Raw genomic sequence first — 26,292 nt, 5'->3', positions numbered from 1 at the left:
TTTGGGTGCTAAAGTCCCATGTAGAAGTTGCAACAGTCACTATCTAACACCATAAGAGGTTTTGCAACAACACAAACAGTAGTAGGCCTGAATCCAGCTCTTTATATAAGTTCAGGCATGGCGATGAATCTAACAAGTTGGAGTGATGGGGGTGATGGATACACATATACTCTCGTTTACCCAAACACGGTTCAGTCTCTTACACAAAAGCACGCAGCATTCCAGCAATGCCTCTCTTCCAGCGTGGCAGGTCCTGCCAGTGGGAATGTGCTCATGTAGCAATGCTGTGCTCACTGCCAGCCCGCATTATTCCTGAATGCTGGGGAAGCAGCACTTCCTGTGGGGGAGGCTGGAACGTGCATGCAGATATCAGAGAGGGGGTGGGATCAGGGCCTGAGGTAGCTGCTGTAGCAGAGGTCCTAGCTCCCTCCCAGACAGAAGACACATACACACAGCACAAGAAAAAAGATCTCAGGCTTCCATCAGCCACATCCCTAACCCAACCACACAACCAGTAGAAATCAGTAGATTAGACATGGAGATTTGACAGACAGTAGCATGAGTCAATGAGAGGGTTTTGCTTGGGATTGTAGCTGTTCATGTACAAGCTCTTTGATAGGCCACGACACTCACAGAGGAATGATGACAAGCCACATGAGTTAGAGCGCAAGAATCCCTGAAGTATATGGAGGACAAATTACACAGTGGGATTTTCCCATGGAGCTGGTAGGAGGCCTTGATGACTCTGCTGCTCCGTTTTTTTTTGTTTTTTTTTTGTCTGTTTTTCTTCTTTTTTTGTCTCACATTTTTGGTCTCACTCCAACTGTGTTCAGTCAGTTATCAGAGCCTGGGTTGAGCAAACAGAAGCAGAGGACCAGCAGTGTGTTATATTTAATTCTACAAATAGAGTAGTCACTGCAGAAAGGGTTCATAAAAACAGTTTAGCATAGTCTTCTAAAGAAGCAGACAGGCTAAGCTAGCAGAAATTGGCAGATATAAACCACACTACAGTACAGACAAAAACCTGCAGGAGAGAGACACTTGTGCATATTACACATATAGGCTACTGTAGGCGTAAAGCTATATTTATTGTTAACAAGTGCATTTGTATCAGACACACATTTATTCATTCATGAATAAATTTGTTTTGTTGTGTCCAATTACCTAGGCAACCATGCTTTTCTAACAAATGAACTAAACCGTAGACCATTTCTAAATAAAGCTCACATTACACTGGCCTGTTTATTGTAACTGAGATATTGACTTGGGGACGGGCATATCTGCAGAATGCCAACTTAATGTGAATATATGTCAGTGAGCTCTAGCAAGCTCTAAATTAAAATTATGTCGTTAACCAGCATGGTTGAGCAACTTATGTCCCAGATGAACAGCTGAACTCTGCTTTCTCACTGAGCCGGTGACCAAAATCCCACATTTCTCAGTCTGTACGGGCATAGTCAGAACTATAATAAGGCTGAAAACAGGATGTGAAAGGATACTCCATCCTCTCACACACATACACACTTGCTGATATTAGCATTGATGGTTATTGTTACAGAATACATGAAGTGTGGAAAATATCATGTTGGTTCTCACCACTGTGAAGTAATGATAAACTCAGCACTTTTTTACACACACTTGATATGCTAAAAGCACAGGTATACGAGTTGTATGCATGTATGTTTCACGCATTACCACGTACACATGCCTTCTTGCATGTGTATCCATCTGTGTGAATATGATACTATAGCCATGCTGGCAGAACACGGTACAAGGAGAGTGAGCACTGTACCACGAGGAGCCTGGCTCTGCAGTCATAATCAAAGACAGGGTGACGCTGAACATACTCAGAGAAAACAGATGTAAACACATGCCTGGCTCTGATTAGCAGACTAACCAGCGGGCAGAGGAACATTAAGAGAAGAAATGCATGGTGAAATACAGAGGGGTGTAGAGAGAGGAGCACAGCATGGAGAGAGTATGGGCTCTAGTTTCCCGGCGCAGCGCGGGGTGGCGCAGTGAAGCGAACCCCGCGCAGAGCTAGTTTCGACCGGCGAAACGGCAGAGGCGGACAGTGTCCAAGTTTCGCAGACGGACTTGCGCGGAGATGGGAGTGGTGGCGCAGCGGGGGGAGGTGCCGACAGATTCGGCTTGGCGGAGTGACAGTTTTGTGCCAAAAGGCTTCGCCGAGGTGCGCCAAAAGCTCGCCTCCTGAAACCACGTCTACTTTCCGCGCAAGGCGGAGCGGAGCTGGCGCAGTGGAAGTTTGGCTGCCTGGCGCACATCACCAAAACCTCACAATCAGCATAAACGGTGCCAATCTCCTTTGATCTGACATCAGCTGTGACGGGACAGTTGATATGGAGATATATGTATGTGCTGATTGTGATCGTAGCATTGAATAGTGTTTTTTTTCGGTATTTATTGCATCGGTCATGTGCCTGACATCCCGGAAGCCTGCCTGTGAGGTTTTGGTGACGTGTGCGCACTGCTCGCCGGTCTCCGCTCCGCGCCGGTCTCCTGGGCTCCGCTCCGCCTGCGGCAGTAGACCTCCTTGTCAGCTGTGTAAACTTTCATTACGCCTTCGCGCAGCGCATTTTAAAGGCGAGGACAGGAGCTCATTTGATTGGTTACATGTGAATCGGCTGTGTCAAACCCACTCCACGCCTTCTCTCCTCCCTTGCGCCGGTAGGAGGGACGGCGGAGTACTTGCGCCACCGAGAACGGCGTGCCAAACTTGGAAAATCCGCCTGGCCACTCCCAGGTGGCGAAGCGCATCTGCGCTACGCCCCCGCCTCGCCTGGTCTGCGAAACTAGAGCCCTATGAGTGAACAAGAGGGGAGATGGAGGAAGATGATGAGAGGACGGACAGACAGGCGCCACATAAAGCCTTTGATCTGCCCGTACCTGAGTGCAGGTTAATCCTGAATGCTGTCAGCACTGCAGGACCATCTTTACAGGAAAGACAGACAGATAGACAGAGGTGGAGTCGAAGTTAGTCCCAAACTGCAGCAAAGGAAAGGTCAACATGCATAATAGTTATCTGCTTGGATGCAGTCATTCGCCATAGTAATCATGATTTCAATTTCTTGTAGAATTGCAGTTGCACAAAAACACTTTCTAGGCCTCTTAAACCATAACATTTCCAGTGATTGGCACAAGTTGTTCTAGGTTGTTTTTTGTTTGTTTGTTTTTGTGTCATGTGAAGTGCCTGAGACATTGCTGGGGGAGGTTTCAGGTTTGGTCGGCCAATCAGGTTTATTTTAAAAATGTTGGACCCCAGAGTCAAATCCATTACTCTCCCATGTTTTTTTCCCAATTCATAGTCCCTTTACTGATCTGACTCCCAGTGTATGTAAACTGGGCAATGATGTAGTGCCGTTTTGATTCAATGATAAAGCAGGCTTTGTTTTGCTATGGTTGCAGCAGGTGTCTGTGTTTGCCTTTTTATGGCACTTACATTGGAAAAAGCAAAAGGCAGCAAATGTGCAGTCACGTCACAAGGCTAGCTCCTGGCTATAACTCAAAAATATTCTTTCTCATGCCAGTGGAGATTAAAATGCAACACATATTAGAATTACTGACTTACTGGCTACTGTCTCTCCACTGAGGCAGATACACCTCTTCTTTATGCTTTGTTGGTTTCAAATATGTCCAAAAAGTTCCAAGAGGAGGGGACTTTGTTAAGTCCCTATGGAAAATTAGATTGAATTTGTACTGTCAACAAAAAGGAAGCTAATTTCCTTTCTTATCACCAGGATATACTAGTCCCAGAGGAAAGCTGTTTCCGGAAAAGTTGACCAGTAAAACAATACCACAAAACCAGTAAACAAAAGGTCATGTGCAGGATAAACTGGACAGGGCATTATCTTCATAAAACACACATACAAGACTATGGTTCCAATCTTCAGCAGTCTGTTAAGAGAGGCACTGTTGAGAAACAGTATCATCTCCAGGAAACATCGGACAACACAGTATCAGAGTGTAGAGTATGATAAAGAAACTTGCTTTCCTCTGATCATTTGATAATATACAACCTTTAGCCTGGTGACCTGTTGTTGACTCTTTTGAGAGTCTCAACTGAGTGTATATCATTCCTTGTGCACAACCAGATCAGCCTACATTTACCCAGAGACACAATGACAATTACAATTTTTCCAGGCACAGCAGTTTCCATAAAACTGCTTACATAATAACATTTATATGGTTTATGTCCATGCACCGAAGGGCCAGGCAAACAGGCAGAGGCAAAATGGGGGCATATGGCCGCAGTGCTCTAAACATAGAGCATTAGAACCAGAACATTTCATTTTAATCTGAGGTTGAAGATTAATCTGACAACACAAAAATGAGACATAACAATTGTATTTATCATCCAGCTAAATGAGAGAAAGTCTGGATTGAGCCACATTCTGCATGCCTTCCTAGTCCTATTTAGTATCATGCTGCTGTCAAAGGGGTAATACAGTTACTTGGTCAGTTTCCATAGCAACACTTTGGCTTTGCCTTACACGTGAATGAAGAATGACTTCACCGGCTAAGATGGAGTAGCTGGAATAAAATCACCTTAAATGGAAGCAGATCCCTTAAAAAACAAGTAATTCACTGAAAACATGCTAATGAATGAATAAATAAATGATGTCCTAATTAGTGCTTCACCTAATCAGGCATAAAGAACTGTCAACCTGCTTTGAAAAGAATCAGGTCTTGAAAAATAATTTAGTGCACAAAACTAGGAAGGTTTTATGGGGGAAAGAATAACAAGTAGTGAACACAATTTTCCAATTAAAAACTGAACTGAATTGAGCACAAGATAAATATCCACTAACGTGTCTTGTTGGTGTGGTACAGTGAGTCCAGTCATGTCTGTCTATCAATCAGTCATTGGGCAGCTGTTAACAAGGTAATACACTCCAAACACAAACAGCGAGGGAAGAAAAGAGCTATTCCTCTTCTCTATGTGTTTCGCCCTGCACATGTGCCTGAAGGTCGTTCCTGATAAGAGCCTTGACAAAGCCACTGAAGTGAGAGCACAGTCAATCAGCCTATAGCTTGCCCTAGATAACGGGCACATGCAGTCTCGTTAGTAACAACATATTAGCAATAAAGAAGGAGGAATTACACATGGAAAAAACAAACAAAGTGATATTTGCTTAGGTTCTGTCAACTCACTTTGGATTTTCTGACCTTTTTTTTTTTCATTTCACTTTAAAAAGAGGAGACTTTTGTTAGGCTTTCCATGATATGCATTATAATTACAGCATGACTGATACAGAGCTATGACAAAATTATACTTTGGCCTAACTACCTTTTGTTTTACCCCCATCCTTCATGTTTGGATATTGTTTGTGTACACTATGTGAATGCAATTTGTATTTTGTGGATCTAAAATGAATTTGAAATTAAAATGATATTTCAATGAACTAGTGAATACTATTGAATGATACTACTGAGCCAATGACATTTCATTACACTTATGCAATGGAAGATTTGGAATGATAGTATACTTGATAGGTATGTTTAGTTACATAACAGAAGCCCTAAACCTTTCCCGTCCTGGACCAAAATTGCAAGCTTTGTCAACTTAATTAGCCTAATGTTCAAAGTGCAATGGGGACTGGATCTTTCAAAAACGCAGGGGTTTGGTCAAGCAAGGGTCAAAATATAGGACAGGTCAATACACACCATGCATTTTCCCAAAACCAAGCATAAAACAGAGCACACAGAGTAGATGACCTCCTGACCCAAAACATAATTTACATAGTTGCTCAGTCACTTAACTGATCAGTGCCACTACTGAGATAATGCCTATGCCTGCAAATTGAGAGGAGGCAGCATGTTGCTAAACAGGAAAACAATAAAATAACCTTCCCTCTTTGGAAGTGAACCATTTGAAGGACTTTGACTTACAAGAAAGCAATCTAAACATTAATATTGTTTTAACCCCTTCAGACCCGCATTTTTTCTGCTGGGCAAAAAAAAAAAAAAAATTAACTGATTCTGACTCCTCTCCAACACAAAAACAAAGTGGAAAAAAACACATTTTTGCTAACTCATGTTTTTAATAGTATTTTTTCATGTCCATTGCAATGGACATCAGACTTTGAAAAAATCCTGTAAATTAACCATATCATGTATGTTCAAAATTACTTAAAATATTATCACTTGTAACAGTTACAATTATGCTGACAGAAAATTTGTTTGGCCATCATGAACATAAATTTATATTTTTGATTGAAAATGGGCACTTACTCCTCCCTCTCTGCAGTCGCTCAGCCATGTCAGCTTGTCTTGTCCGATGTCTGTCACTCTCTCAGAGCGTGCTCAAAGTCATAACATGATTATGATTGGATAATCAGGATCCAACCAGTAACCAGCATTACTGACATCATTCAATTCCCCCCCCCCCCCCCCCCCCCCCCCCCCCCTTTGAAATTAGTTTCACAAAAATATAAGAGGCAGTAGGACATTGCTATTTTCTTATATCAAATTTCATTAAAATAAAAGAAAAGGTGGCAAGTCAAAGAATCCTCAAATGGCAAAGTGCATTTGTTTTGCACTTGAGTTATTATATCCACTGCCTTTAGCTTGAAGAGGTCCGTATTCCAGCTGACAGTTCAAGCTGTACATGCAATTCTGAAGTACTAATCCAGCAACACTTAAATACATGTAACAAAATTATTCAAAATTTACCAGGTGATATTTTTTTCTGTTTCTTTCACTGTTCACTGATGTCTTTTATGCCACATCACATCTGCTTTTTGATTGATTTGACAGATCTGTCCACCAATTTGGGTAAGACTTATTGCTAATGCTTTATTTTCCAGTCTGTTGATCACCAGGTATTAAATAGCAAACAAGTCGGCGACAGAAAGCACTTAGAGGCAAATTATCCAGACTAGATTCTAAGTGCTAAATAAATTCTCATTTAAAAACTTTCTAGGAAAGTAGATGTTTCCATGTAGCCTGCTTATTTATTTAGCACTTACAATCCAGCTTCCAGATAATTTCCCAGTAAGTACTTTTTGTTATTAATGTTTTTCCTAGTAACAGCCTGGCAATTAGCAGACTGTAAAATAAAGAGGTAGTGAATGAATCTCATCCAGATAACAAATGGCTGTGGCATCCTCTCAATGATCCAGTCCTATGGTCACTGCCAAATTAAACTGTAACACCAACTGATGTGGGCATGGAGCGTGACTAGTGTGGGAATGATGAAACCATTGATGCATTTCCAATACATTTTCTGTTCCTTTAAAGTTAAAATATGTTACCAAAAAACATCCTGAAAATCTTTATCTTAGCAGTTGTGTATGGGCTACTTTACAGTTGCAATTTCACAACTTGGTGTATGATTCCACTAACAGACACATACTATCAATTTTACATGCTCTGCCTTTGAGGCCAACCAAGAAGGTGTCTGGGCACATGTGCTATGAAAATTTTATGTGTCCTGACCCATTTGACATGGTATGGACGTTTTGGGGATCTACTTTTGACTCACAGAAAAAGAATGATGCAGATGGAGAGGAAAATACATTAAATAAAAAAATATATGTTACAGAGTGGAATAACTGAGACATGGAATAAGAAACGGGGATGCAAGTCAATTTTACAAATGTTAGTTGGATATTATTGTGGTGTAGGATAACAGCATGTCAGCAAAGCTGTCACCAGAAACTAAGAGCCAAGACTGTCATCGGAGATCTGAGAATATACAACCTGCACCAGGTCCTTTAACACAGAGTGGAAAACTGTCTTTTGGGGCTCATTCAGTATTCATGTACAGCCAGATAATTGCCAGAAACTCATCCACTTGTACATTCACCATTTCCCTTTCCCCGTTTTCTAGCTATGGGAACCAATAATAAATGTTGACGAAACTGAAAATCAGTGGAATTTACCTTTGATGCAAACTTTGATGCTTTTTCTGTACTTGGTACTTGTTCCTAAAGAGTAACAATCTCATCCTCACAGACATCTTCACTATTAGCTATGGAAGGCATTGCTTGGTAGCTCTTGAAAGATAACAGAACTGTATAATGAATCATTAATCAGTCTTTTATGACATCCTGAGAGATAACATCGAAACAATGCGGCAAACAAATTAAATTTATCCTCTAGGCTATTTGCTCCTCACCACACAACCATCTGCAAAGATATCTCTATGTAGACATACTGGTGGGAATTACTCTTAACCTGCATCATGATGTATTCTGGCTACTCTATACTGCCTGAGACCGCAGACCGGAAATGGTTTGATATTTCACAAAGAGCTGAGCTACTTTGTTTGCATCTGAACAGGGAGTCCCACCAGATGTGGACATGCATCCTGCACGTTGCAGTCGAGGGCAATGCTGAATTTGTTCTCATGCAAATCAATGCTTTGCTGACTGAGTAAAGGACTACCAGTTAACTTATGTTGGACTCATATACCCTCATTTAGCTACCGTGAAGAAGCAACGTGACATAGATATTTGGATGGCACAGTCACAGGCTCTAAGAGGTGATTCTGTTAAGAAGAGCGAAGGGACTGTTCTTCTATGATATGTCAACAGTTTGCCTCCTGTCCTGTGAAGGGATCATCAGACTAACTTGCAAATATGAGCTACAATAAACTCCATTGTGTGAGGGATCATTTTGAATGTGGATCTCCAGCAGCAAGATCAATCCCAGCCCACTATCCACTTGGGATTGTAAAGTCTAAGTCCGTGAAAGGGAAGACTCCTCTAATTTGTGAAATCCATATCTGTTCCAAAGTCTCCCACCAACATTTTTGTTTGTCCCGTCACGTCATTACGCGCAGTCTCCGTTGAGAATAGCAGTAGCCCACCTACAAAACTTACGAAAAAAAAAAAAAGTCAAGGAATACTCTTTGGCTGTGGGCAAAACCTACAAAAACAAAAACCCAACTAACGAATGAGCCATTTCATCTCTGTAATGCGAGTTGCATAATTAAAGAAAAGGCTTACTACCTCGGAGAAAGCATCCCCAAATTCCTAAATCACTCACAGGGATTTATGATGTGTCTGTGGTACTGAGTTGTGAGTTTTGTGCCATGGTGAGCCTTTCGTATGGCATTTTTAGTCTCCTACGGTATAACCTGGCTTAATATGTCTCCCGGGACTACTTTCTCTATGAGCCATTTTTCAGAAGTTTGTTCTGGGATTACTTTAGGTGTTAGTACAAGGGTGTGGTGGATTAGCCCATTTAGTTTCCAGTCTACTATAATATATCACAGTTTGATACAGACATGTCAATGATCGCGACCACCACATGTTAGCACTGGATTGATGTACAGTGCGAATGAAGCAGAAATCCTTGTGTCATTTACCTCCAGTCTGGGAATCCGTCGCGCTCTTGAGCTCGATCAAAGTTTCATCCCTCGTCTTTCCCGTTATTCTCTTCATACTGGCCGACTGTGTTATTACAGAGCCGTCACCTTTACGGGAAAGTAGGGAAGGGAGAGAGGATGCCGCTGTGCACTGGGGGTCGATGGAGACTCCACCATACAGTGAAGCGCTGACCGGTGATGGCTGATCACACACTGGGATCAATGACTCTGATTCTGATCAATAGATACACGCATCATTTTCTATATCTGTAGTATGACCGATGCCTTCTGAGTGTGCCCTGCAGATCTCCCAAGCGTTACCCGAGACGACTAGGCACAGATAAAGGGGAGTGGCACCATTTTTCGTCGGCAAAGTGTGTGTGTGTGTGTGTGTGTGTGTGTGTGTGTGTGTGTGTGTGTGTGTGTGTGTGTGTGAGAGAGAGAGAGAGAGAGAGAGAGATAAATCTACAAAAGGATCACCGGTAGTTGTTGATGTGAAGCAGCGGGGCTTAGCGCTGCAATGGTCTGCTGCCATGCAATTATTATCCCTTCTCCTGTATTTGGATAATCTAATAAGGAAAAACGTGCAGCTTTAAGCCTTTGAGCCTATGGTCTCAGCGCTCCATCTAGTGAGGACATCAAGTGGCTATTTTCTGTATTGCAGAATGTGTGACAGGTCTTAAAGAAAGAGGCTGTTCCTGAGGAGGTGGTTTTAATTATTTTTGATAGAAGCTGCAGACCTTCCATCTTAAGTAATTTTGATAAGTGGTTGTCTCTCAGTGGGCCTGGGCTTGACTTATATTGCCATACTTACCAAAATGAGAAATACTTAACTGGGTGAGCATGGACCTGAGCAAGAAAAGATAATTCTGCCAATGGGGAATAAAACATCTAAAAAAAATAAATAAATGCCTGTACCACCTTAGCTGGCTCCTTTCAACATGGAGGAGCAGCTGCTCTATTCCTAACTCCTCCCAGATGTCTGAGCTCCTCACCCTATACCTATCCCAAAAGGGTGAGCCCAGCTAACCTGCAAACAAAGCTTATTTCTGCCACTTGTATCCACAATCACATTCTTTTGGTCACTACTATACCGAGATCTTGCACCCATAAGTGAGTGCCATAAGTGAGTGATGCCACTGCCCCATTCCATCTGTCAATCTCCCGCTTCATCGTAAGACCCAACGGTACTGTTTCACTTGAGGCAATAACTCATTCCCATCTTGGAGGAGATGAACCACCTTTTTCCCTACAGAGAACCACAGCCTCAGATTGGAGTTGCTGATCCTCATCCCAACTGATTCACACTCAGCTGCAAATCTTACCAGTGCACGCTAGAGGTCACAACTTGATGAAGCTTACAGGATGACATCATCTGCAAAAAACAGAGACACAACCCTGAGGTCACCATACTGGACATACTGGCCTGAGGAGCTCTTGTCAGAGGTACACAAATGAGCTACCTTATGTTTAAACTTGGTGTTCATTGGTGTTCACATGCCATGCACAGAGGTCCAATAACCTCTGTGCATGGCATGTGAACCACTTGGGTTCAGATCAGGTATGGTGTTCCTCCCAGTCACCCCCTCAAAGTTACTCCTTTATTGCCAATGTCAGGAAAAGCAGGGGAGAGAGGGGGATGACATGCAGCAAATGGCCTGAGGTCAGTTTTGAACCCAGGACACTGCGATCAGGACCCAACCTTAAGACATGGTAGCACGTACCATGTCTTAAGGTTGGGTCCTGATCGCAGCTGGTGAGTTACCGGGGTCCACTAATGTCAGCACTGAAGTCTTGCAGCAGAACTACAGAGATCCCAGATCATACCTTCCTAAGAACCCCTCACAATGTCTCCAGGAAGGCTGGCTAATTCAAACAGCTGGCCTTTTCCCCTCTAACACAAAGTTGCAGTAAGGTGACCCACTCCATTATGGCAGCACTCAGTCTAGGGCTAACAAATAACCCACACATAAAAAAATAAAAATGTGTTGCCACCCCTTGTACTATACAATGACACCCTTATACAGCATAAGGGTCACTTAGATATATAGTTTTGGTTTAATAAATAAGATTTAGGCAGCTTATTTTTGGACAGAGAGTGGTTTGTTGTAGGAGAGTGGTTTGTTGAATTCTGCCATGACACCTCTGGGAGGCTCAGTTGGTGCATATCCTAGAAAAACTTTGTTTACTGTAATATGCTGCATTAGATCTGTACCACATTGCATCTAAACCCTCAGCCACAACAACAGCAAAGATTATTATAAAAAATCAACAGCATCAACGTCTCAACCAGAATAATATAATAGCATGGTTGTGGGATTGGAAAGGCCCGAAACCAGCTCAGAAACCACAGTGTACTAATTGCAAGAGGCTAATGCGATGGAGGACCTTTCTGGTTTGAAATGGCTCACTCAGCAGCTGAAAAGCTGCATTGTAAATACGGGATATAATTGGTGTCCATTTTCTTCAACCAGAGTATATGGCTCTTTCTTGAAGCTGTCTTAATGACTGAATGGAAGGCCTGACCACAATTCCCCAAAACCCTGAATAATAAATCGTTAATGAGCATTGCTACAAAATCCACCTGGGGCACCGACATTGCTTTTCAGCCTTGCTGTTCAGCTTTGGTTGTTGTTTCAATGTGTAAGCCTATATATTTTTTTATCTATATGCTGCTTTCACAATATCTTCAGGTTACGTGATGGACAGCGAAGCTGCTGAGTGCTGCCCAAATCCCTCACCTCCTCTGGAGACTATAACATGTGCTTACTTTGTGATTTCTCTTGCCTGGTGTGCTCACCTTCACACGATTAACTTGATGTGTGGTTCTGTGTGCTGACAAGTTAAGAAATGATCATCTGTTTAGTTGCTAGAATGTCCTCTTGTGTCATTTAAGAGTATTTGATATTGAAACGCTTTTAGCGCATTTCAGTGATCTCAGATTACATTATGAGTAGCAGCTGAGAATTCATTTTTTCAGTTATTTTTTCATACGTCACATATCCAATTAATTTTCAAACACTGCAGTATAACACACCATTAATTTGTTTATAGAGTGGCTCGGTCAGTGGTGCCATTTGAGTGATCATTTCTGGTTTACATATCTGCATAAGGTTCAGGCTATAAACTGCAGCTTCAGGAATTGTTGGTGATGTCTGCATGTTTATAACTCTTGCTGGTGGAGAGAAGGACATTAGACTGATAATTAGCACGGTGCTTTATTGGCTGACATGATACTGGAACCATTTCACAAACAAAGGTAATGGGACCATTACTTATTTTTATTAAGTGCTGTAGACTTGCCCTGGTTTGGGTGATTAAGGGTGGTGATACATGAGGCAATTTTGCTTTAAAATGTAGATTTGCAACACTGCAAAGGACAGACAGCAAGAGGCCCACAGGGTCAAAAAGCTAGTCAGTGTTTTCTTACAAGTAAATAGTCCTGTTGGTTCAGTGTGGCAGTACTTGCTCACATGGGAAAAGTGTGTATACAAGTGGACATTGTCGTCAACAAAGCTGCCTTTTATCACCAACTGAAGCCCATGATATGGTTATATTTCGGGGTCAGTTTAGAGTAGATAGATAACATTTCTTGAAACAGAGATTACAATTGATGACTGGATCAAAACGAACTAAGGTAACATAGTTGGAGCATCAGTAAAGAGGTACAAATTATGAGCATAAATCACTGTTCATTATTTTAAAGTAAAGACTTTAATAACTTTATGACCATTTCAACATGGATTTGTTGGAAGCAATTTTATGGCTTGTTTAAAAAAGGCTAGTTAGAAGAAATCCTGTGATATGGGGTTTGTCTCAGGGCTACTTTGCCATATTTTCTTTCTTTCTTTCTTTCTTTTTTAACTTTACCATCAACAGCTGATGTAAGGTTGGATGATTATCAGTCATTTGGTAGTAAACATGACTGCATGATTTCCTGTATATCTGTATGTATGTATGTATGTATGTATGTATCCATCTATCTATCCATATGGTGTATATTTTATCAATGAGGTGTTTCTGATCCATGTTATCACATAGATGCACTGACACTTATGAAAGATGGTTAAGTAATCATGGCAGTATTCATTCATTCATTATTATCATATTTATTTTTTTAAGTATTTCGTTAGTATTATATCCATATAACACATCCCTGTTTTAGAACTGATACTCCATTACTACAATTACAATTTCACTACGCTGGCTGTGAATCTGCAAATGTAACGTATATTTGCTCCACAAGGGGGAGTTAGAGTATAAACAACTGGCTACGTTGCACTTGTTTACAGTAGGTCTACCTTGCTTATTTTTCATGTCAGGTTCACTAATAGTATTCCATTAGCTTTAAATAAAAGCATCTGCCACATAGCATGAAAACTAGTTGTTATCTTCAACCCGTAAACCTGGCCTACCTTTGAATTACATAAATACAGCCAACCTATCTGTGTGCAGTTTAACAAGGGAAAAGGAAACTGGGTTATCTTGTTACTGTTGTACTGTTTGGCCACACTGTCGCCACCTTTCACCCCCCCCCCCCCCCCCCCCCCCCCCCCCCTCTTGTTTCTTTTGGCTTTTATCACAACACTGAGTCAGTGTAAGTTGTCATGTGCACGCGCAACCAGTGACAGAAGATGGTTTTGATTTCATGGACACGTGCACTAGTGTCTCATACAAATGCCGTGGGACACAGTGACTAGATCTTGATCTGAATCTGATCTGTTTATTTAGACTGACTGTGTGGTGGGGACACGTTTCCACATCAATTTTAGGATGAGATTTGCATGGGTTACTATACCTTATATATGATTATCACTCCCCATACTGTTACTATTGATGATGATGATGATGATGATAATGATGGTGGTGGTGGTGGTGGTGGTGGTAGTAGATGCAGCAGCAGCAGCAGCAGCAGCAGCAGTAGTAATAGTTTCAAAAATAAAGAGAGCTTTCTCATGCCTTGTAAGCTCAGCAGCCTGCTCTCTTTTGTTCCCAGAGCAGATTTCGCGAATGAGCTGAGAGAGAGAGAGAGAGAGAGAGAGAGAGAGAGAGAGAGAGAGAGAGAGCGAGAGAGAGAGAGAGAGAGAGAGAGAGAGAGACGCAGGCAGGCAGGCAGGCAGGCTTTGGGATACAGCAGAGGGAGAAGAGAGAGGAGGAGAGAGAGCGGGATGCTGACAGATTCCTGATAGATGTTTAAAATGGCGCAAGCATGTTCGACCCCAGCGAGCCACCAAACTGTAGGCTAGTATCGTAGTTCGGAACATGTAAAAAAAAAAAAAAAAAAAAAAAAAAAAAAAAAAAGCTCACCCTGGACATCTATGCCTTTATTTCTTCTATTCATCTCACGTTGTTTTCTGCAAGTATTGGAATAATTTTCGAAGTCTTTAAATGGCAACCACAAGGCACCGCCTTGTTCCATGCTTTTTGGGAATACTCCTAAATGCTTTAATCGGTAAGTGGCATGACCCCGGTACCGTGTTGGAGAATAGCGCTGGAGGGTATCACCTTTGTGGAGGGGAAGTGCACTGAATCTGCTAGTTTCCAGAGGCTGCAGCATGCTCCCAACAGCGGTAACTGAATGCACCAGTGACCATTAGCAGTAACCCTGAACTTAGCCGCTACCCGGTGTCCGATAGCACCGCAACACCAAATTCCTATTTCTTTGCCTTGAGAGTAAAGCAGCTTAGTTCACTCTTGCTCAGCGTTTGATCACCAAATTATACCCCAGCACGCCAATATCGAGCGCATATCAGTGCACACATGGTAAAAGTTCTGCAGTGACCACGACAGATAGGTAAAGAGTCAGCTTGTTGGGCACGTTTTGTGTGTACGGTGCGACAAACTGACTTATCATTGTTAAATTTAATGACTTCCAAGCTTTTGAACTTGGTGGAATTAAATATTACACGATAGCCACGTATGACAAGTCAAGAGTCAAGAGTTGATTAGTCAGTTAGTTCATTGTCATGGTGTCACCAAAAGATTAAACAGTGCAAAAAAGACAAATTGTGTAAAATGTAATCAGGACACTGCTAAAGTAACTTTTAGTAAGTATCAGTTAGTAGCCGAAGAGATATTCTTGCTGTTCTAAATTATGAAGGGATTCAATAATTGATACTGCTAACTGCACATTTGCAGAAAATAATTCACCAGCAAGCCCCAGTTCTGTAGGACTGGTTTTCTCCATGCTGATCTGCCTCAGTACTTTTATCTGGTGGCTCAAGGGTAGTATACATTGCACCCCACATTTTGTCCATTTTATTATGAATCAGATGCTCAAATGGGTATCAGTGATTCAACCTCAGCACTAAGGGAAAAAATAGGACCTATGAAATGCTGCTAAACATGTGTTCTTGAGGTGCTGTTATCTGGTCTAATGGAACTGATTGGCCATTCATTGGTGCCTTTATCTCTATAAAATCTATATCTATCTATAAAAAAATGGCCAGCACATCCTATTCTCAACCTTACCTGTGATATTTGTTTAAGGAGGCATGCTATCATAAGTAATGATATTTCATTTTGTATCAGGAGACTGGTAGTGATCGGTCCAAAGTAGTGATGTACAGCACACCACCCTGTGGATGGTTAAAATGACAGTGGTTATTGCTCTGAGAAGGGATAAAAAAGACAGTGGTTATTGCCTGCTGGGGAGAATATTTGTACAGATTAAATGTCAAGACTGTCCCTCTCCTCCTTTTCAAAATTTAGTATGCCCCTTTGTTCAGTATGATGGCCAGTTTCTCTCTCTATGTGAGGCCCCTTAATTCAAAGACTGGAGAGAGTATTCAGCATTTGCAATGCATTCTCCCCATAGACTCCCAAAAGCCCCCACCAGAATCATAGAAGGCATCGTGCGCTCTGGTTCATAACATTGTTAAGTGAGAGGACTGGAGGACAAAACAAGTTCAGAAAATTGGCTCAGTGAAAGTTTGATTCTTATCTGCCCACCACATCTGAGAAATCAAGCACTTTTAAGAGATTTTCTCCCTCAGAGATTAGATTCAACTTAGATGAAGGGGATTTTATGGCATGTAGAGTGTCAGAATGCTAATAGATCATTTATTAGATCTAAGGGTAGAGCTCCGAAAGTGCTGCTCACCAAGTTTTGTTCTCTGATGGAGAATCCTCGGATGAAAAAAAGTTGTGTTTTGTCTTTTTACTGCTCCTACATGGCAGTGTAGAATAACTGAACCCATCGGCTTGGCCAATAGTTAAGCGTCAAATTTGGTGACAAAATTTGCTCATGTCTTTTAAGCTTCAGCAGAAATAGAAGTTTATTTGCATATAGAAATAATATCAGAACTGCAGTGGAAGCGCCTGCGTCTCATCCTCAGAGTTTTAAGATTGCACACATGATATGGACCTGAAATGAGTCTCACTTTTAACCCTAAACAATTGAGAGAAAAGATAAGAGCTACTTAATGCTGAAGTATTTTTTGTCATACTAACTGTTTATGTTGCTTTTTGTTAAAATGTCTAAAATATGTGTCCTATAATATAAAGCTACCAGTGTATGCATTTTGGTTAATCAGAGATAGGACCATTATATACAGTAAAGACAATAAAGTCAATATCCCTTTGTGGGAAATGAACAAACTGCATTCACTGTATACCTTTAGCGTAGGGAAGCTCGTTCAGGGAGGTGAATTGTTCAACAGTCGTGCTGCATTAACTTATGCCAACACATGGAGCATTTCTCAGCAAGCTGTGTTTTACTGTTGCCTATGTTACTGCCACGTCTCTGTGCTCAGCTTAAGAAACTGTTCAGATTTTGATTCATCTGTTGCTATCACTGCATCGCATGAATGCCACTGTGGTTCAAACTATTATGTAATGAGTGTTGAAGTGGTTCAAATAGAACGGCACTGATTAATTATTTACTGGGCAAAAACCTATAGGACGGAATGCAAACATCATTGGTGCATGCAAAGTCTTCCTCTTTTAAATATTATGAATAGCAATTTTCCACATTCAGGCACTCGGCTATATAGAAATAGGGAAGTATTTGAGCTATTTGGCAGATGCTGTCAGCAATAGTTGGTTTACACTAGCAACTTCTATAGTGTTGCACCTGAATATCCCCTATTTAGAGGACTCTATTTCAACGAAGGTGAATGATTTTTGTGTTTCCTGCACATGCTGGAAAACATTTTTAATTGGCTGTCAGATGATATATGAATGCATTATTTAGTGAGTATACTGTAATTGAGTATACATGCGCCAGACAGCACAAACCGTATTTTCATAGGGCTGTCACATGATATGATGCCAACTAGTTGCCCATTATAGCCTGACGCTACTGTCAGTAGGAAGCCTGTGGCTCGTTCCTGGCTCACTTAGCTCTGTCAGTGGTGCTGCTTTCCGCTAACTACATGTGGCTGTCAGTAGCTGCCGTGTGATCCTCACTTTACTGCTAGAGCAGTAAACCTTTGTGCCAGCTAGCTGTACTTATCTGTCCACAGTAAGCCAGAGCTTGAACCACACTAGGCCAGTGCTTGTCTCTGTCAGCCTGGCAGCTTCCTGGTCTCATCCACAGCTAATGCTACACACATGAGTGTCTTTCAATGGTGCCCTGGTGGCTCAACCGGTAGAGCATATACCATTAAGGCTAAATCCTTGTCTCAGTGGCCCAGGTTTGAATCAAACTGCTTGTCCTCTGTCTTTCCTGTCTGTCTTTACTGTGCCTGTCTAAAAAAGAAATGCGCCAAAAAATCTTAAAAAAGGCTGCCTTTCCTCTGCATGAAAATACTCCTAACACAGCATATGGTTGACTATCTTTCTAGCCACACATGTATAGATTTGTATTTCTGTATGTGTGTGCATGTGAATGGGCATGTAGGTCTGGTCACTGGTATCTGTGCTGCCCTCTCATCTTCTTTTCCACTGGACTTAACCAACACACAGCACACAAATCTATGCATCCTGCTCCTCAATCTCCATTACTTCTTTTTCTCATGGGATCCTCCATTCAAAATGAATCTCTCCAACCCATTCCTTTTACACTGTTGTTTCAACTTCAGTGCTCACAAAGACCTCAGAATCTGAAGGACCTCATTAGCCTCTCTTGGAGTATGCTTTATTTGTTAACAAAGCCAAAGCCAAGATCTTCCAAGTTGTTTGAGGTAATGGAAGGTAATGGAAGACAGTGTTGTCAGTCCAAGTCCTCACTGAGTATACGGCATCAATAAAGCTATTTAATAAACTCCAAATGAATGACACCAAAACATATTGGGCTTGTTGATTAAAACCACAAGTGCTGAACTGATATTACTGTATCTGGTTCTCTGCATGGATTGATAACATTGATTAATGTCTTGTGACAGTTTTGAAAGCTGAGCATGAAAAGCACCAGTTTGCTGCAGGGGCTGAACAGGCTGCACTCTGTTTCCTCCAATATAAGTATAGCTTAACACTGTGGTATGCTTTGTATCTTCATATTTGTCCAGAAGCATGTTATATTTAATAGAGTTTTTTTTTTTAATCTATCCATGTTTTTCTCATAATGTGAAGTGTGACTGAGTGTGTGCTGGCTCTTTGTGTGCTGTTTTTTTTTTTTTTTTTTGCTGCTGGGTGCTTCCTGTGTGGAAACATGTGAGCTTTGTTGGACCTAAAGGGGATAGAGAGCTGTGGCCAGCATCGTGTTGGACAGCAGCAGCCTGGGCTGCGGGAACACTGCCTGCCAGCTAAGGGTTAAATATTTCTCCACTACCACCCCCTTGTTTTTCACAAGTGGTAGCACTGATGTCTCTATGGTCCCATGGCCATTTTGCTTACCATATTTGCTGAGTGAAAAAAAAAAAAAAAAAAAAAAAAAAAAAAAAACGGGAGGGGGCATGCAAAGAAAGGAGCGGGAACAAGTGGAGAGATAGAGGAAATTTTTCTTTCTCTGCATTATATATGTGATTTTCATGGAGGAGCATGTCAATGCATTCCTTGTCTGCACCTAAGGGGGAGTGTTTCTGGGCTGGAATTTGAGGGATGACGCCGGAGGTTCTCTGTTTTGACCCTTGTGCTGCGACCCCCCCCCCCCCCAACCCAACCCCCAACCCCACTCCCACCAGATTCCAGGGCCTGGGGCAGAGGCTGGTAGTGCTTAGTCCATCAGCAGCTGAAACATGATACCAAGAGCTAAGCTCCTCTTTTATAGTACCAAGTCAGGTCAGGCTGTTTACATCCTTTATTTATTGTTCTCCCACTCCCCCCTCTTTGCCTTCAGAAACCACAAATACAGATATACTGAACTCTTCACACCTTTGTAAAGTGTGAAGCATAACTGCCAACAAATATGATTAGTCAGAACCTTGGTTAGACTCAGAATTATGCTCTGTGCTTAAGGGTATGTGAGAGTGAGACAGAAAAGAGGGAGACATTGCTGAGAGAGTGTGAATGTGAGTGAAAGAGAGAGGAGAGAGTTAAATGTATGCCTTTTTTTCTGCTTGCCCTCATTTTGGACCAGGTAGTCTATTAACCTTGTTGTCAGGATCTGGCTGAGTGGAGAGAGAGATGGAGAAGTGAATGTCCAGAGAGCCACAGTATGTTTACTCATTGACCCACCGCTGTGCTCTATTCCTCCCCTCTCTACACAAACTCTGAGGGATCTGAGTGAAGGATCCGCTGCGGAGATAGGGGAGAATTTAGAGGGGAAGGTTCCATGTCCTTAATCGATGATAGTCTCTCGCAGCTCAGCTCAAATGTCAGCAGGTCAGTTAGACAAGAGCAGAGTTCTCCACTAATGCTCAGGTTATAAGGCAGGCCACCAGCACCTGCAGAAATGCCACTTTTATCACTGTTGGTGGGAGATTTCAAGGAGAATTACATAATCGCTGTCCTCCTATTTACTGTTTTGACAACTGACCTTGCAGGTGATTTCGTTGTAAGGACACTTAGCAGAGTGGCTCGATAGGGTGCACTTTACGTTATAACGGCAGAATGAAATGGAGGGTTTCAACACAGGTTGTCAGAAGCTCCAATGTGAATAAACGGCACACCCATGCAATATTGTGACATACTCTGCACTGAAAATAGAAAATGAAAGATAATGGGGTAGTATTATATAATCTGAGAGACCTCATGCAAATTTGGGCTCCTTCAGGCACTTGTAAACATATCTCTCCAAAGCTACTGTAACATAGCTCTAGGTGCGTGGACCGTAGCACTAAGGTAGCCAAGTCATAGGTTCATATTCACAAGCAATGAAAGGCCATGTGACTTGTTATCAGTAACAGTGACATAAGGAGCATGCCACCTTGTTTAGATTTGAGAGTCAATATGGATATGAATATTCAGGGTGCAACTGATCTTACTTTAAAAGTTGTCCTTTATACCAAAATACAGAACATTATCCAAATTGAATTGAACAGCCAGAAATTCTCAGATGTAGAGAAACATCCTGATTCACCACCAGAGGATTGCCTACAGTTTCTGTAACAACTGAAAAGGTTTCATCACAAGCACTATCCTAGCACCTCAATGAAAAGTAATGCCAGACTGTTTTTCGCAGTAATGCATTGACCGTGTGATGTAGTGACTGTGCCTGTTTGCAGTGTCTTCTGCACAACTTCATTGAGCATCACACGATGAAATGATTAAGTATTAATGAAGTATTAAAAAATCTCTTTACCACTGTGGTATCAAAAATTTATTGGACTGATGATTTTTTCAGCATAATTTGCTAGTTCTAACATAAATTATCTGTATCGTCCTACTTTAAATTAGAGTATGCTGTAAGATGTCTCTGGAGAGCAGGATGGCATGTACAATATGTATCTGAATTGATATCAGTTACGTATTTATGTAGCTTGTAAAGATTGAATTCACCTTCTGTGCTCCTAATATACTAGGACCTGTTTACAGCAAAGAATGAAGCTTGAATCGTAATTGTCTTTAACTGAATTCAAACTATTGTGATGTTATTTGGTTTTAGCTTGAACTGTGGATATTTTCGGTAAATTTTTAGTCCTTCTTACTCACTGTTTTTTGCATGTTATATTCCTAGAATCTCAATATTTATTTTATTATTATTTCTTATTAATTAATTTCTGTTTGTTGTGCAACTCGGCGCACTCTGTAAAAGATGGTATCTGAGCTCAGTGTGTCCCCCAGTTCTAATAAAGTGTGAAATGAAAAGGGAAAAATATGTATTTATAATAAATATGTGTGTGTGTGTGTGTGTGTGTGTGTGTGTGTGTGTGTGTGTGTGTGTGTCCCTCCAGGTGTGACATATGAAGCAGAGCTCTCCTTCACCCTGGAGCCCAGTGACATCATTGCTGTGCAGGAACAGCCCCTCATGCTCCACTGCCAGGTGGACGGCATCCCACCAATTACGACGCAGTGGCGGCAGAACGGCCTGCTTTTGACTCAGAACCAGCATCATACCACCTTCATCAATGGCTCTCTCCTGATTGGTCACTTTCAGAAGACCAAATCTGACGGCACGTCTGACGAGGGCGACTATGAGTGTGTGGCCCAGAATTCTTTTGGGCTGGTGGTCAGCCGCAAGGCCCGCATTCAGGCAGCCAGTAAGTCTCTTTTCGAGTGTTTGAGTAATGCGAGGACATAAAAAGGCTTTCTTGAAGTTTGATTCAAAATCCCCAGCTGGGGAATCATTTGGATATTTTCATATCTTTCTTTGGGTGTAATGAACTCTACGATGCTCATCTACGGTGCTGCTTAGAAAATCTGTTTTTGTCCAAAATTTAGCATTAACAAGCCTTCATGCTGAGGGTCTGCAGGCTGCTTTGTTAGAGTGCAGCAGGCTTGAAACACTGCCGGCAGCTCTCTCAGTGGTACAGGCACCATGCAAGATACATTTTCTGTGGTTCCCCCCAAAGCTGTTGTTTGAAGTCATTCTGATTCCTTACTCATTTGTATTGTATTTATTTATTAGCACAAAGGAAATGATAAAAAAAAAAAAAAAACACAAATATATATATATATATATATATATATATATATTACTCACAAAAAGTTAGGGATATTTGGCTTTTGGGTGAAATTTATGGAAAATGTAAAAAGTTCACGCTACAGTGATATTATATCATGAAAGTAGGGCATTTAAATAGAAGCATACACTGGTGATTTCCTCATCTCAAACAATTTCTTGAAACAAAAGCCAACAACAGTGGTGGATATACCACAACAAAAAATGTCAGTGTCTCAATTACTTGTCATGTGCCCTTGAGCATCAATTACAGCTTGACAACGACGTCTCATGCTGTTCACAAGTCGATTTATTGTCTGCTGAGGCATGGCATCCCACTCTTCTTGAAGGGCGGCCCTCAGGACATTGAGGTTCCGGGGTACAGAGCTCCGAGCCTCTACACGGCGACTCAGCTGATCCCACAGGTTTTCTATGGGATTCAGGTCTGAGAAAGTTCAGGCCACTCCATTTGAGGTAACCCAGTCTCCAGCAGCCGTTCCCTAATGATGCGACCTCGATGAGCTGGAGCATCAAACACCTGATGTGAATTTTGCCGTTAAACTCCTTGTTAGAGAACAGCAACTTGTGCAAAAAGTACTGAAACATTGAACAGTTGGACATGTGCATTCAAACGTTTACAGAAGGTCAAATTAAGTTCACCTGTAAAGGTTACAATGCATTTTAGGTTCATCCTGAAATTTCACCCGAAAGCCGAATATCCCTAACTTTTTGTGAGTAGTGTGTGTGTGTGTGTGTGTGTGTGTGTAAAGCATAATAGGGATTGTGCAGGAGAGTTAAGAAATCCCAGAGAGCTTGTAGTAAAGTGTCCCCTCAAGGATTTACAATTTATCTTGTAATATGGATATTTGAGCACATAAACAATGGCACAAGTGTTTTTTTGAAGTTGGACTTAAATACCGGCAATGATGGACAGGTTCTGAGCGGGCACTGGTATTCCAAAGTGATGGTCCTCTGTACTTTATGGCATATTGTCCAAGAGCTCTGTGATGATATGGAAGATTAAGTTCTCAGCATCACCACAGTTCATTGACAGCACACTTGTTGTATCACACTTGGCTTTAGCTGGGCAGTGTGTCTCTCTGTTTGTGTCTGTCTCTACCTCTTTCTCACTCTGTATTTTTCTTCTGTATTCTGTCCCTTTGTCACACATATACATGACAACAGTAACTTAAGTGCACGTGAGTCCTGCACTTGCCAAACTAGGCCTTCTCCAGTGGACGTGCTGAGATGTTGCAGCACAGGCCTTTGTGATACTGTACCATACTGTGCTGAGTTAAGGGTTTTTGAAGGCCCTGTCATATGTTCTGCAACACAGAGATAGACAAAGGCTGGCAGAAGCCTGTTGATTCCTGGCCTGTGTGTAGACAGCATACTGCTGTGCTGTTGTGTCCATGTGGCTTTTCTACGCAGTGGGATAGGGAGGGATGTCTGACTGGCCGTAGGGAAAAGTCACTCCAGCTCAGTGGCATGCACTGTCAAACACATGCAACCTTTTAAGACCTCCCTAAAGAGCCTTTCTTTCAAAGGTCAGGTTGTAGCCTCCATTTTAGTACATCTCTTATTCTTCATCAGGGAAAACCTCCTCAGTAGGGCCCCTCCTGGATTTTTTTTTAAAGAAGTACTGAAATTGAGTTGAAATGAGTTGACAGTGATCCACTATTTAACACAAAGAGGACACATGAAGAACAACGGGATCATCCTCATAATTTGCAGCCTAGCAGTTGTTGGTTGTGTTATAGTAAACCAGAATGAAAAAGTCATAATCCAGAAGTACTTCAGACAGTCAGATATGTTGACATGTAGCTACATGAATTTGCAGTGATCTCTTGGTGTACATGTAGTAATGTATCAAGTTTGTGCTACCAGATAACTCATAAAATAACATAACATAACATATTATAACATAACATAGCCTAACACTTACACTAGTTTGCCACTCAGTGAACTGGTAGAGTTAATGTATGGATGGAGATTACCCAGAATCGTATTTACCAGGATTTGCATTAATTTGAGATTGTCATCCACATTAAATTCAAAGTGAATTTGTTGAATGGATAAATACAGATTTTAAGTTGTAAGGCCCCATTTTAAGTTTTACACAAAAACGAAATGGTTTATCATTGAGTTTAGCTTTCAACCATAAATTCAAGTTTTTCCCAAGTCAGATGCCAGATGTGTGTGTTCGATACTCATATCTCCATACTTGGTGAAAAGCAGTATCATTTTATTTTTAACACTGTGTAAATCATTCCAAAACAGCTCTGTGTTGCAGCCCTCACTGCAGTGATAATGCACACAAACACAGATATGTGTGCTTAGCAACAACACACTGCTTTTACACAAAACTAGTTGTGTGCAAGGTCTCTAACGGTGAAGTTCAATACCAGCAGCTAAAACATGATTTGCAGCTATTTATGGGTCGTGTCAAGATGGTAACCCTAGATTTGTGAAACTCTCACACACTCTCACACATGCACACTTGATTCAGCACAGTAGCGCTTGACTCTGCCCTAACCTCAACCTCAGCCTCAACCTTAACCTTAACCTTAACCTTAAACTTGACCGCACTCACAAGAGTTCCGAGTTTCACAAATTTAGGGTTACAGTCTAGACAGAACCCTATATATGGAAAAGATAAGGCTCAATTATTGATTGAGGAGATTAGCAAGGTGCATTGTTATATGGCTTGTGATTGGCTAAGTGAATGGTGAGGCGTGCCCATTGACAGCAGAGTATAGCACTGAAGACAGTAGTAGGCAGCCTCCTTCCAGTTAGCACTCAAGGATGTAAAGTCCCATGCACCGGCAGGTTCAGGAAGATAAACATGAATTAAAAAAGCTAAATTTGAATTGTGGAAATCAAATTTTATATTGGAGTAAAAGTTCGGTTGAAGTTAATAGTTACATCCAATTTCAAGCTGTAGACTTCAATTTCAAAGTTCACTTACAGCCGTTCAATTTCAGCACCACATTTAAAGCAATGCAATTCAAATGCAATTTGTGCTCGCGCTAATCTCTCCCCACAAAAATGGTATTAGGTAAAACTGAACATGGAATATGATGTGAATACGCATTTGTTCTCTCCCTTGTGTGCATTTGACCTGGAATACACTTTGTAATTGCAGGGATGTGCAGATAACTATGGCTCAAGTTCAAGCTCATGCCATAGTTCAGTTATTCTCTTTTGTCTTGGGCTTTTCCGCACTGCCTCCCTGCTTTTCTTTGTGTCCAATATTGATTAGACAGGGTCTGAGGGATTACTGAAGGTCACATTCTTACCCCTGAACTGTGACCTTTTGGGTGAGTTAAGTGGTTGGAGGAAGGGTGTTGAATGAGCAGAGGCTTTGCTCTAATGAAGCTATGTCTTCCTTTCTGTCTCAGTTCTATCAAGACAGCAAAATGCCATCACCCAGACAATATTCCCCTAGAGACCCTTCAGAGGGACTCCTAGTATATCATCATCCTGTAAAGGTTCCCCATTTTGCCTATTATTGCACACTAATATCTGTATTTTGGAAGAACTGCCATAAAGAAGTAATGTTCTTATTTCACTGTTGCTGTGACTGTTTCTCGCTCCATTTTTTCCTGTCACACAGAAAATACCCTGGAGCTTTTAAAAGTCAAATCAATGGGACTTTGATACCTGTTTGACTTCCAGCCTGACCTACCGATCATTATACATCGCAGGATTCTTGCACTATCCATCTTGGGACATTGTATTACATGAAGCAAAATCCATACTTCCCCGTTTTCTTGGCTAAGAGGACATCATTTCTTTTAAATGTGTACCTTTATTGCATAGATGGAGAGCAGTCATGTTGTTTGGTGGGTGAGGGAGTGGGGGTTCTGTCAGAAAGTCTTGAGTTCCCCTCAGTATCCAGCTTCTTGTTCCCCCTCTCTGCCTCCAGGTTCCTGCAGCCACATGTCCGATACGGTCATGTTTACCTGTATTACAAGCCTGAATCCATCAGGCTCTCATGTCTTAGATCTTATAAAGATCAAAGGCTATCTGTTTC

The 26,292-nt window shown here is 41.6% G+C and overlaps 2 protein-coding genes across 2 annotated transcripts in view; one reads left to right on the top strand and one right to left on the bottom strand.

Annotated features, from left to right (window-relative positions):
• ano5b (anoctamin 5b) overlaps nt 1-9,650 on the bottom strand; it is a 36,944-nt gene extending 27,294 nt beyond the window's left edge. Inside the window, exon 1 of the mRNA XM_030048187.1 lies at nt 9,335-9,650. Coding sequence (XP_029904047.1) covers nt 9,335-9,410 — 76 coding nt within the window. The 5' untranslated portion in view covers nt 9,411-9,650. The remainder of the gene's footprint in view (nt 1-9,334) is intronic.
• Nucleotides 9,651-14,463: 4,813 nt separating this feature from the next.
• Nucleotides 14,464-26,292, top strand: part of igdcc3 (immunoglobulin superfamily, DCC subclass, member 3) — a 63,833-nt gene continuing 52,004 nt past the window's right edge. The window contains exons 1-2 of the mRNA XM_030045949.1: nt 14,464-14,786; nt 21,550-21,855. Of these exons, the coding sequence (XP_029901809.1) occupies nt 14,723-14,786; nt 21,550-21,855 (370 nt within the window). The 5' untranslated portion in view covers nt 14,464-14,722. The remainder of the gene's footprint in view (nt 14,787-21,549; nt 21,856-26,292) is intronic.

The sequence above is a fragment of the Myripristis murdjan genome, chromosome 3 (genome assembly GCF_902150065.1).
Source record: "Myripristis murdjan chromosome 3, fMyrMur1.1, whole genome shotgun sequence".
Classification (NCBI taxonomy): Eukaryota; Metazoa; Chordata; class Actinopteri; order Holocentriformes; family Holocentridae; genus Myripristis; species Myripristis murdjan.
The sequence above is the reverse complement of the archived record's forward strand: the minus strand, read 5'-3'. Positions and strand labels throughout refer to the sequence as shown.